Genomic DNA, 10,000 nt, shown 5'->3' with positions numbered 1-10,000 from the left:
CTTTAATACAAGCTCATTTATTTCCTGTTTGATTTCCTCTCTTCTTTACAACAATCCTCTGGGCTATGATTTTCTCTGGAATCTCCTTGATAGGGACTACACCATGTGCAAAATGAATAAGAAAAAGAAAAAAGAAAGAAAAAAAGCATGTTCAACCATAATAAATCTATGCCTATTTATGGGAGAGGCACAGTTTATAAGCATCTGCGGACATCACTAAGACTACAGGAAGCCCAGAACTGGCTATGCTTTTATTCTAAAATACATATATTTTTTTCCAACTATAAGAGGAGTCCTGCATCAGAGGCTGCATACTTTTATCAAGTGCTGCATGTTCCTTGAAAACATATAAAAGCCTATATATCTATTAGCATAACTGGAAAAGAAATATAGGAAAGTCTTGTACCTAAGAGAAAGAGAAAGCTCCTCAAAGCAAAGCTGGCAATCCACATAGATTGTGTTATGCAAGAAAAGAATCTGCTAAATACTGCACAGGCATATATGCTGCAATGGTTCTCTGCCATTCATGAATTTTAAAAATATGGAAAAAAAAGAATGGTTGATATATCCTTTGCCTTCTATCTACTCTGTACCTTAATCCTCTAACTTTCTTTAGAAATATACATTCTAAAGGAGGTTTCCTAACATCAAACATTTGGGGAAAACCAGCATTTGTACCATTATAAAAACAACTAAAGAAACACAAAGATATGGAATCACACAAAAAAAAGAAAAAAGAAGAAAAAAAAAGAAACTTATACTAAATCAAGACTACAGCATATCTGATACTTTTTAACACTTTTACTTTAAAACTACTCCCCCCCCCCACACCCACACAGATATATATATGCACACACACACATACACATACATATATATATATATACATACATATACACATACACATACACATACACATACACATACACATACACATACACATACACATACACATACACATACACACACACACACACACACACACACACACACACACACACACACACACACACACACACACACACATAAATAAATATATATATATATATATATATATATATATATATATATATATATATTTATATATATAAAATCTACATAAGTATTTTAGTAAAATGAATTATGAGATAGGTACAAAAAATCCCAATATATCACAAATATATGACATGTCTGTATTTGTCCATAATACGCCTTCATACTACTATGGTACTGGACACTAATACAATAGAGCTCAAAATATAAATAAGTATACAAATACATCCACTACAACTGCTCAAGAACTCATATTTTGTTTTCAAGTCTGAAGCCTGTGACACTTTATGAAAAGATCTCTGGTGTGCAAAGATATAAATTCTGTTAATTGTCAAGTATAGGACAACCAAATCTGTGCTCCGGCAAAGGGCAACAAAACTCCATTATGGATATTCTGTCAAGAAAGTGCTTGAACAACTTCCTTGTTTGATGACTAATCACCAAGGAGGCTATTGGCCTTTTCCATGCTCATCATGTGAATTACTGCATCTGCAAAAGTCTTCATGGTTTTATAAAAGGCTGGTGTTACACATCTAATTTCTCACAGTTAGGCATACCTCACATATACATATGCGCATATAAACATTATTTCCGAGTAATAAGTACACACTAAACCTACCCTATCCTAACCTAATTGAGAGTGGTATCATCTTCTTGTGTTGAGACTGCAACCACCTTGTTTGTTTCACTATGCATATGCAAAATACCAATCATGGGTTTTTCAGACATACTCGTAGTCACTTCCTCTGTATATTTCAAAGAGGTAAATAGGCCATTCTACATTATGCATAAGTTATACTCTACAGTTTGGCTCACGTGCAACATGTTTTTTTTGTGGAAAATACATTGTCTGCTGTAACAGTATACTATAGTTGTAGAACGTATCCTACGGAAGCTACTATCATTATTCACCAAACCGGGCTCACACATTCATCATAACGATATATCGCGTCATCTAGGTATGAATAAGACTTAAACTTCACAATTTTACGAAGCACAAAGCAGCACCGGAACTATAATGCATTTTCGTTTCTATTTTCGTGGGTGTGTAATGTAAAATCGAGAACCTTTGTCATTACAAGCGGCATTTCGTATTATCTACTATTTCCCTATATTAAAGCTAACACCACTGATTTCCTGCTTCTTTGAATGTGACTTTCCCCAAAATATAGCTTAAATAAGGGAATTTAAACTACTTACAGGAAATGGAGTGTTTTCTCTTCCGAATGTTTGGCGAGACGTTTGTTTACAGGAGTTCCGAGCCTAAAATTTCTTGTAAAATATTATTGTACTGAAATTTTCTTTCTATATTTCTACACGGAAACTATTGAAATGCTAAATTGTTGATAATCAAATATGATCTTATTGAAATATAATTTGCAAATGTAAATCTTTGGCTTCTCAGAAAATAAATTTGATTGAGATGCAACAATACAATCACAGTGTCAACATTTCGCTTTTTCTTAGTGATATTATATATATTTTACTCGTTTCTAACCTGAATATATTAAATAAACAACAAAAAACATAAACATCTAGCCTCATAATTAATGAATTTCGAGAAAATTCTACATTTCATAGTTACATCATTCGTCCTTTTAATGATGATTCCATACATCCAAAATATTCAAAATCAACAAATGATATATCAGATTATCCAAGAAATCAAAATAATGATGAAGAAATATATATTAAAACGATGTCGGTGTAAATAAGTTCTATCGATCACGACCGAGGACATGACAGACGTAAGCTCCTCTTTCTTATTTATGTATATTTTTCTAGATTTAGCAGCATTTGATGAATATATCTGTTATTTCTCCATTCATATAAGTTCTGCTATTCATTTTTCATTGGTGAATTAAAGAGATTTATGCGACAGCTCTGGATTTTCGCCTTATTAAAGGAAACGGGGTTCAAAATGATTGTTTTTTTCGTGTATTTTTTAAAGGAATTTCGTGTTCTCTGTCCCCTTGTGCAAGTTCTCTTTATTTCCTTAAATGCTTGATTCATGCAACCATGAAAGGAACAAGCACTTGGATATTTTAGATGTATATAAGCATGTATTTGTGAAAGGGCTAGAAGTAAGGGTTGAATGAAAGGTGATATTTATATATTCTTAAATTTTTAGCTTCTTTGCATTATATTACACTAATGTTGCGTTCGGAACTCCTTTGCCATCTTTTCCAGTGGTTATGAGAAACACGACACATTTCATGTGACAAGAATCGAGTAGGCGGTAAACATTTATTGAGTTGCTAGATGCATTCCTCCTGCTTCGGATATTTCATGCATATTCATACTTATATTAGATATCTGTAATACCGCACTACCCACCATAAGATATGACAAGCCATATTGGATATCATATTCCAAAATGATGTGTACCTGTTGGAAAAATAACAAGTACAGTAATATAATGAAGCTCTCAACCGCTGCCATTCCCATTACGTCACAGAAATGAGCAGAGCTTAGAGGCCTGTCTTGCCTCCAATCATGAGACAGCTTTTGGTGTCACGTTGCGTCGCGAGACACTGTATGTGCCACCGGAAAAGATGGCACTTGTCTTGCTCGTCCAGACAACTTTTCAGGACTAGCAGGACAACGAGTCAACGTTTGGAACATGTGGCTTTCAAATGTCCACATTCGCTATTGTATCATAGCAGTCTTTATTTTACACACTGCATAGGTTTTGTAACTCCTCTGATGCTTAAATGACTTACCTGCAACTGATAAACTAAAATACCCTTTGATAACATCAATAATGGGTCATAAAATTACTTATCAGTATCTTATGGTTACCTGCGACTATCATTGTTTACATACAATGCTACTGTAACGTTATTCCGTCTTGCTTACCTGACTGTGAAAGAGTATGAGATGGGCCAGGACAAGAAAGTAGGGGTTCTGAAACACGAGAAAGTAACGGTTCTAAAAGCTCAAAACATCTTGTCCAACTTATCCAATTACATGGATAAGGAGTTCTGGATGCAGCATAAAAAGACGTTTGTAATTACTCTAGGGAGCTGTGATGCTCTTGAATCTAATGTTTCATAATATTAGATTGCACTTCTATATGGCTATAGTTGTTTTTTAGGGCTAAAACTGCTGTCTGAACAGCACATATTGAAGGCAACCCACCAATATCAGAGGTCTTAATATCTGTGATGTGCAGTTTTGTAAAGAATAACCACAAAGGCATAACTAATATGTGAGGTCCACAATATACATTGTTACAGGTAGCTGAACTGCTATATAATTAATTTGAGGTTCGTTGACTAAAGGCAACTTAACCTAATTGTGATAGGGTTTCTCTGTGCTGAACCAAGCCATGTGCCAGAGTTTTTTTGCAGTCAACCACTCAAGCAGAAGCAAAGTGAAGACATAGTAACCCTGGTCTGTGTGTGTTTAGCTGTGGTATGTGCAGTTTTCTAGTAATTGAGACAAACAAGATTTTAATGCCACAGTTGAGGGGCTGTAGCCACTTGACAGCTGTGCCTAGAGCCAAACAAGTAAACAAATGTTACAAAATGTACAACTTGGAGTATATCTTCACAGGGCAAGAGAAGTATTCAACCAGTTTTAATTATAGCTTTGTCATGTATTTCTGATGGAGATATCGTCAAAACTGATCAAATATATCTCCTTTACTGTGAGGATGTTGATTCTCATATGTATCTTTTTCTAATTGAATCATCATGGATTCTTGAGGCTACTCTAAGGCAAAGGTCATATATTTGGCAAAATAGAGCTAGTAATGGTTCCTTATTTGATGATAAATTGCCAAGGAGAATGACAAGCTTTACCTTGACAAAATATACTCTTGATTCTAGACAGTAATCTGGAAAATCACATAGGTAGAATGCAAAATAATGAACGTATGAAACTATTAGGAAAAATAAACAGGAATTTAGAAATAGAAGTTAATGAATTCTTTTACAGCATGTGTACAAATATTATCACATTTCAATATGTAGACAGTAAACTCTTCAAAATCATTGGCTGCATAAAATGAGTGGTTATTCCTTCATCGTTCCAAGCTTGGTAGGAGAGGGATTGCATGTAATCTTTCTGATTATACTTTAATTTTCATTGTATTTTTATTTACTGATTGTTGTCATTGTTCTTTTTTCAATGGAAGCTCATGATTAACTTTTTTTTCAGGAAGTCACCATACCTGTGCCCCCACCCCCTAAGGATTGTGCAAGAACAGACGACAGAAGATTATGGGTTGGGAATTTAGACAGTCGATTAAGAGAGTAAGTAAGCCAAGTCTTGATTGCTGACAAATTCTATCAATGAAAGTGTATTAATGAAAGGTGTTTACACATAGAGCTAAATTTGTATAGATTATGTATATAGAGGGTGAAGTTTTATAAACCCAGCCATTTGGATATTTATGTATTAAAGTTATTTGATGTATTTGTATTTTATAAGCTTACTCATTGATGATATTATAGCTGTATGAATTTTTTGGTTTGTAGGCTTTTTGTGTGATATATTTCGCACCTTAAGTGTTTCCAGTAGTGCATATCTAATCTAGGTGCTCTTTCTCCCCAATTGGTATCAACTCCTCAAAATGGTGGAAAACTTTGGACCACTGGTGGAATTCGACTTTCTTTATCATCGATCGGGCCCTCAAGCTGGGCAGCCTCGTGGATACGCCTTCGTAACGTTTAAATCCCCTGATTGTGCACAGGCAGCAATGAACACCTTAGATGGGAAGAATGTCTTAGGTCGGAGAATGGCGGTCAAATGGGCACATGCACAGGATGAGGTAAAACCTATTTATATGCGTGGTCTCTCTTGACAATATATAATGAAGACCAATGGAGACCATATTGTTATTTTGCCTTTTTTTATATTTCCAAATATATCTTTGGGCTTGTGAGATTTTCTTTGGAGTTATCTCATTTTATTAGGGAATATTGCCAAGGAAGTTCAACCATACTGCACGCTCTCTCTCTCTCTCTCTCTCTCTCTCTCTCTCTCTCTCTCTCTCTCTCTCTCTCTCTCTCTCTCTCTCTCTCTCTCTCTCTCTCTCTCTCTCTCTCTCTCTCTCTCTCTCTCTCTCTCTCTCTCTCTCTCTCTCTCTCCCCCTCGCCCTCTCCCTCTCCCTCTCCCTCTCCCTCTCCCTCTCCCTCTCCTTCAGTTCCATCTCGCCCTCTCCCTCTCCCTCTCCCTCTCTCACTCACTCCCTCTCCCTCTCTCTCTCTCCCTCTCCCTCTCCCTCTCCCTCTCTCCCTCTCTCCCTCTCTCCCTCTCTCCCTCTCTCCCTCTCTCCCTCTCTCCCTCTCTCCCTCTCTCCCTCTCCTCTCCTCTCCTCTCCTCTCCTCTCCTCTCCTCTCCTCTCCTCTCCTCTCCTCTCCTCTCCTCTCCTCTCCTCTCCTCTCCTCTCCTCTCCTCTCCTCTCCTCTCCTCTCCTCTCCTCTCCTCTCCTCTCCTCTCCTCTCCTCTCCTCTCCTCTCCTCTCCTCTCCTCTCCTCTCCTCTCCTCTCCTCTCCTCTCCTCTCCTCTCCTCTCCTCTCCTCTCCTCTCCTCTCCTCTCCTCTCCTCTCCTCTCCTAGTCACACTCAGTTCCTCTCTCCCTCATTATTTCATATTCCTTTGGATAGTTAACAATGCCTAAAGTTCCCCCCTGCTTTCAGAGTATGTACGAGAGAACAAAGGAAAAACCTGCTCCACCCATCCTTAGTGGAGGGAAAGGGGAAACCAGTCAAGTAAGGTGAGTCTCCTCTTTTTCCCCGTTTCTTGTTTGTGTTTGTGTTTCTGTTTCTTTATGTAGATGAATATATGTGCTTGCATGCATGCGCAGATATGGTCCGAGAAATTCATCACTTTTATCATGTATAATTCTCTTTTTTCTTGCAGCAAGAAGAGCAAGATTGCTGCTCTTGAGGCCAAATTAAAGTTACTGGAGGAGGACAGTCTGAAGGTAGACCTCATGCCAGATGTGGGCGCTGCGTCCTCGAGGCCAACATCTGTCACGTATGCCTTCATAGAGCAGAAGCCCAGAGGACAGAAAGGTGCACCCAAGCAACACACTGCCAGTCATCCCTACCACCGATCGAAACCTACGAGAAAACACTGAACCGTGGCTCTGAATGGCGGAAAATCTAATCATCATTGTAATGCTTCCCCTTTTTGACAGATGGGACATTCGACACATTATCTGGCTTTTTCTATTTTGGGCTATTTTCACATTCTCACCTCTTTACATATTTATTCCATGGTGTTGCCTTAATGGCACTGAACTCTGTTGTACATATCAAATCATGCACTATTCTCATAACATTCAAATCATTATTTTAGGACAGTGTGCAAATGTTTATGCTAGTGACTGATACCGATGCATGGTTGTTGGTTTGGTTGCTTATTTATTGTTAGAGTGAAGAGTGTAAGGAACACATATGATAACATATACAAGCAGTCATTGTTAGCCCTAATAGTAACACCAGAAACTACTGGGAGTATCCTTTGTAGGTAGGAATTGCAGTTTACACATATATTTCATAAGAAAGGTAGAAGATATGTATATAATTTGCTTTGAACTTACTGGCTTACTTTACATTAATGAAATTTAAATGTTCTTACTTTTTTATTATAGAGAGGCACATGCAGGATGCAGCAAAAATGCACCAAAAGCATTGTGTGTTTTATTTAGATTATTTATGGAGAATATACAAGAACGATATAGACTAGTGTCAGTATTAAACAGAGATGAAAGTTCCAGATAGACATAATCCCAACATATTTATTTCAGTTATATTCCTTTTAGCATATAGTTACACAAACAACCATTTGTTAAAGCAGTATCTTTTAAACATCTTTGTTGCCTCAGAATGAAAATGCAGGTGCTTTGTTCTTACATTTGAGGAAACACCTGTAAATATATGTTGTCTATCAATAAACAGCTTATTGTTTGAAATGAGCTGACTGTATGTGTGATATTTTAGTCTCATGCACTAGCAGAAAAAAATCATATGCTTGGAAAGGAATTCCTTATATTTTTTCACAGATACCTCATAGTTCACAGGTTTTGCAAAAGTAGCTTTTCTAGGAAAAAAGCATGATATGGTCATTAGTCAGTGGTGTTTAGATATTAACCCTTAAAGGATGAAGTACAGCAATTACTGTTCTTAGATGTGTTACACTGGGGGAAATACAGTAAAAGTTGTCATTACTATAGAGATGTATTTTATAAATATCCAAATTAATGTGATTTGAGCTAAAATGATTGTGTATGGAAGAGCATTGTCCCCACTCAGTATGCATATGGAAGCTCTGAACTTTGCTGTCTTTTAGGGGTTAATTGATGGGCAGGGATAATTCCTTTTCTCTAAAGAGCCACCTCTTACATCACAGGGGGACTGTGATAAAAATGTGTATACCCAAACATTCTGCCTTGAGGCCATCACTCTTTGGTGTGTATAATGACTATTGCTGCAAGTTCTCTGATTTTGTGATACTGGAAAGCATTTCTTCATACAGTGATAGTCTCAATCAAACTTGAAGCACACTTATGTTTGCTTCATTTAATATGTTTTTTCTGCAATCTCAGGCTTTGCAAGTGTACTTTTAATGTATATTCACAAGGATGCAATGCATTCTGATCTTGTAACTCATGCCTAGAAAGGTTATTAAGGTGTAATACCAAAGGGAGTGTTTATTTACCTAAGAGCAATTTCTCCAGTATTATTAATGTGAGGTGTCCATGCAAATAACATGGTTAGAAAATGTCTCTCTGGATGTTTGCTTTAAAACTACTGTGGTGATGTCTGTGAAAAAGATAAATGCATACATCTGTGTTTACTGCTAAGACAGTAGTATTAACAGTATTTATTATTAATTTACATTCAACAAGGTGCACATTTTATGCGAGTGAATTATAGTTTTTTTTGTTGGACTCCAAATACTTAACAAGAATATCTTTACTTTTTTTTTTTTTTTTTTATTTATTTTTTTATTTATTATTTTTTTTTTTACAATAATGCTGTTACTAAAGGGTAACTTCCAAAATTGAACTAAGGCTCACACTGTGTGAAGATAAACCATATATGATAAACCTTTATTGAAATAATACTGAAGTCAGGTGATAACATGAGTATAATTAAATTATATGAGCAAATGATATCATATTTTGTCAGTTACATCATGTGTTTTCCAAATCACTAAGTGCTAAGATTTTTGTTTCATTGTACCAAGATCATGACAACTTTTTAGAATATAAATGGCTTGATGAAGTTAAAATCTCTGATGCCGGGATTCCTTTCTTCCTTTAGGGTATGTTATGCCCTAAATTACACTTCATGATGCCTTTTTATGTACAGTTTTATTGATTGATTTTATTTTATATCATTTTTATACAATTTTGTGAATAACCAGGAAATGTAGTATTAGTAAGAAAATATGGAACAAATAATATTCTTTTAAATGTATTGCAAGTCTTTTTGTACCCAGTTTCAGAAAAACACTACATTATGGCGTATTTTCGTATGATGAATAACAATACTATCATGCACATACTCATCCCCTAGTTGTTGGTGCCAGTATGTGCCCCATTCTTTCATCGATTATTTGGTCCTAAATATGTTTCAAATCAAGTTCCTAAGTGGATGAAAATTAATATATGAGTCCACATATATGGGTAGTGGGAAAGTTTGCTGACTTTGGATGGATTTTTAAAATTTTTGTTGTTGGCATATGTTCCTTTGTGAATATGGTCCTATACGGAGAGCATAACGCATCCATACACTGGGCCGTTCTAACAGCATTATAGGCCCCCAGACAAAACGGATATCTGGAACCTCTATGTACACAACCTTTGTGGAATAAAATAGTTGTTGTATTGGTACTTCATCAAAAACAATGTTTAAGCAAAGAGCATGCTGTACAGGAAAGATTGATCAGCACAAATGTTTTTGACCAATATAACAATACTTAAAAAACAAAGGGTTCAACTATGTAC

At 36.1% G+C, this 10,000-nt stretch overlaps 2 protein-coding genes across 3 annotated transcripts in view; one reads left to right on the top strand and one right to left on the bottom strand.

Moving 5' to 3' along the window:
* The window catches only part of LOC113814166 (transcription initiation factor TFIID subunit 10), a 68,528-nt gene extending 66,231 nt beyond the window's left edge, over positions 1 to 2,297 (bottom strand). Inside the window, exon 1 of the mRNA XM_070114422.1 lies at positions 2,233 to 2,297. The gene's annotated coding sequence lies outside the window, so the exon portion shown is untranslated. The remainder of the gene's footprint in view (positions 1 to 2,232) is intronic.
* A 450-nt stretch (positions 2,298 to 2,747) lies between these two features.
* On the top strand, positions 2,748 to 9,470 carry LOC113823897 (probable RNA-binding protein 18). Of its 2 annotated transcripts, none has more exons than XM_070114459.1 (5): positions 2,748 to 2,780; positions 5,197 to 5,294; positions 5,599 to 5,809; positions 6,681 to 6,757; positions 6,904 to 9,470. In XM_070114459.1, exons 1-5 carry the CDS (start codon positions 2,772 to 2,774, stop codon positions 7,121 to 7,123), a joined length of 615 nt encoding a protein of 204 aa, XP_069970560.1. In that variant the 5' UTR covers positions 2,748 to 2,771; the 3' UTR covers positions 7,124 to 9,470. The 2 variants fall into 2 exon arrangements, with proteins under 2 accessions (XP_069970560.1, XP_027232424.1); XM_027376623.2 differs by having other exon boundaries at positions 2,762 to 2,780; positions 5,197 to 5,291; positions 5,576 to 5,809.
* The last annotated feature ends 530 nt before the right edge of the window (positions 9,471 to 10,000 follow it).

The sequence above is a fragment of the Penaeus vannamei genome, chromosome 36 (assembly GCF_042767895.1).
Source record: "Penaeus vannamei isolate JL-2024 chromosome 36, ASM4276789v1, whole genome shotgun sequence".
NCBI lineage: Eukaryota > Metazoa > Arthropoda > Malacostraca > Decapoda > Penaeidae > Penaeus > Penaeus vannamei.
The sequence above is the reverse complement of the archived record's forward strand: the minus strand, read 5'-3'. Positions and strand labels throughout refer to the sequence as shown.

What these genes read in the sequence shown, in the direction of transcription:
- LOC113823897 (XM_070114459.1), top strand. An exon ending in GACAGTCGATTAAGAGAGTA is followed by an intron (nt 5,295 to 5,598) that starts AGTAAGCCAAGT and finishes CCCCAATTGGTA; the next exon opens with TCAACTCCTCAAAATGGTGG. An exon ending in GGGGAAACCAGTCAAGTAAG is followed by an intron (nt 6,758 to 6,903) that starts GTGAGTCTCCTC and finishes TTTTTCTTGCAG; the next exon opens with CAAGAAGAGCAAGATTGCTG.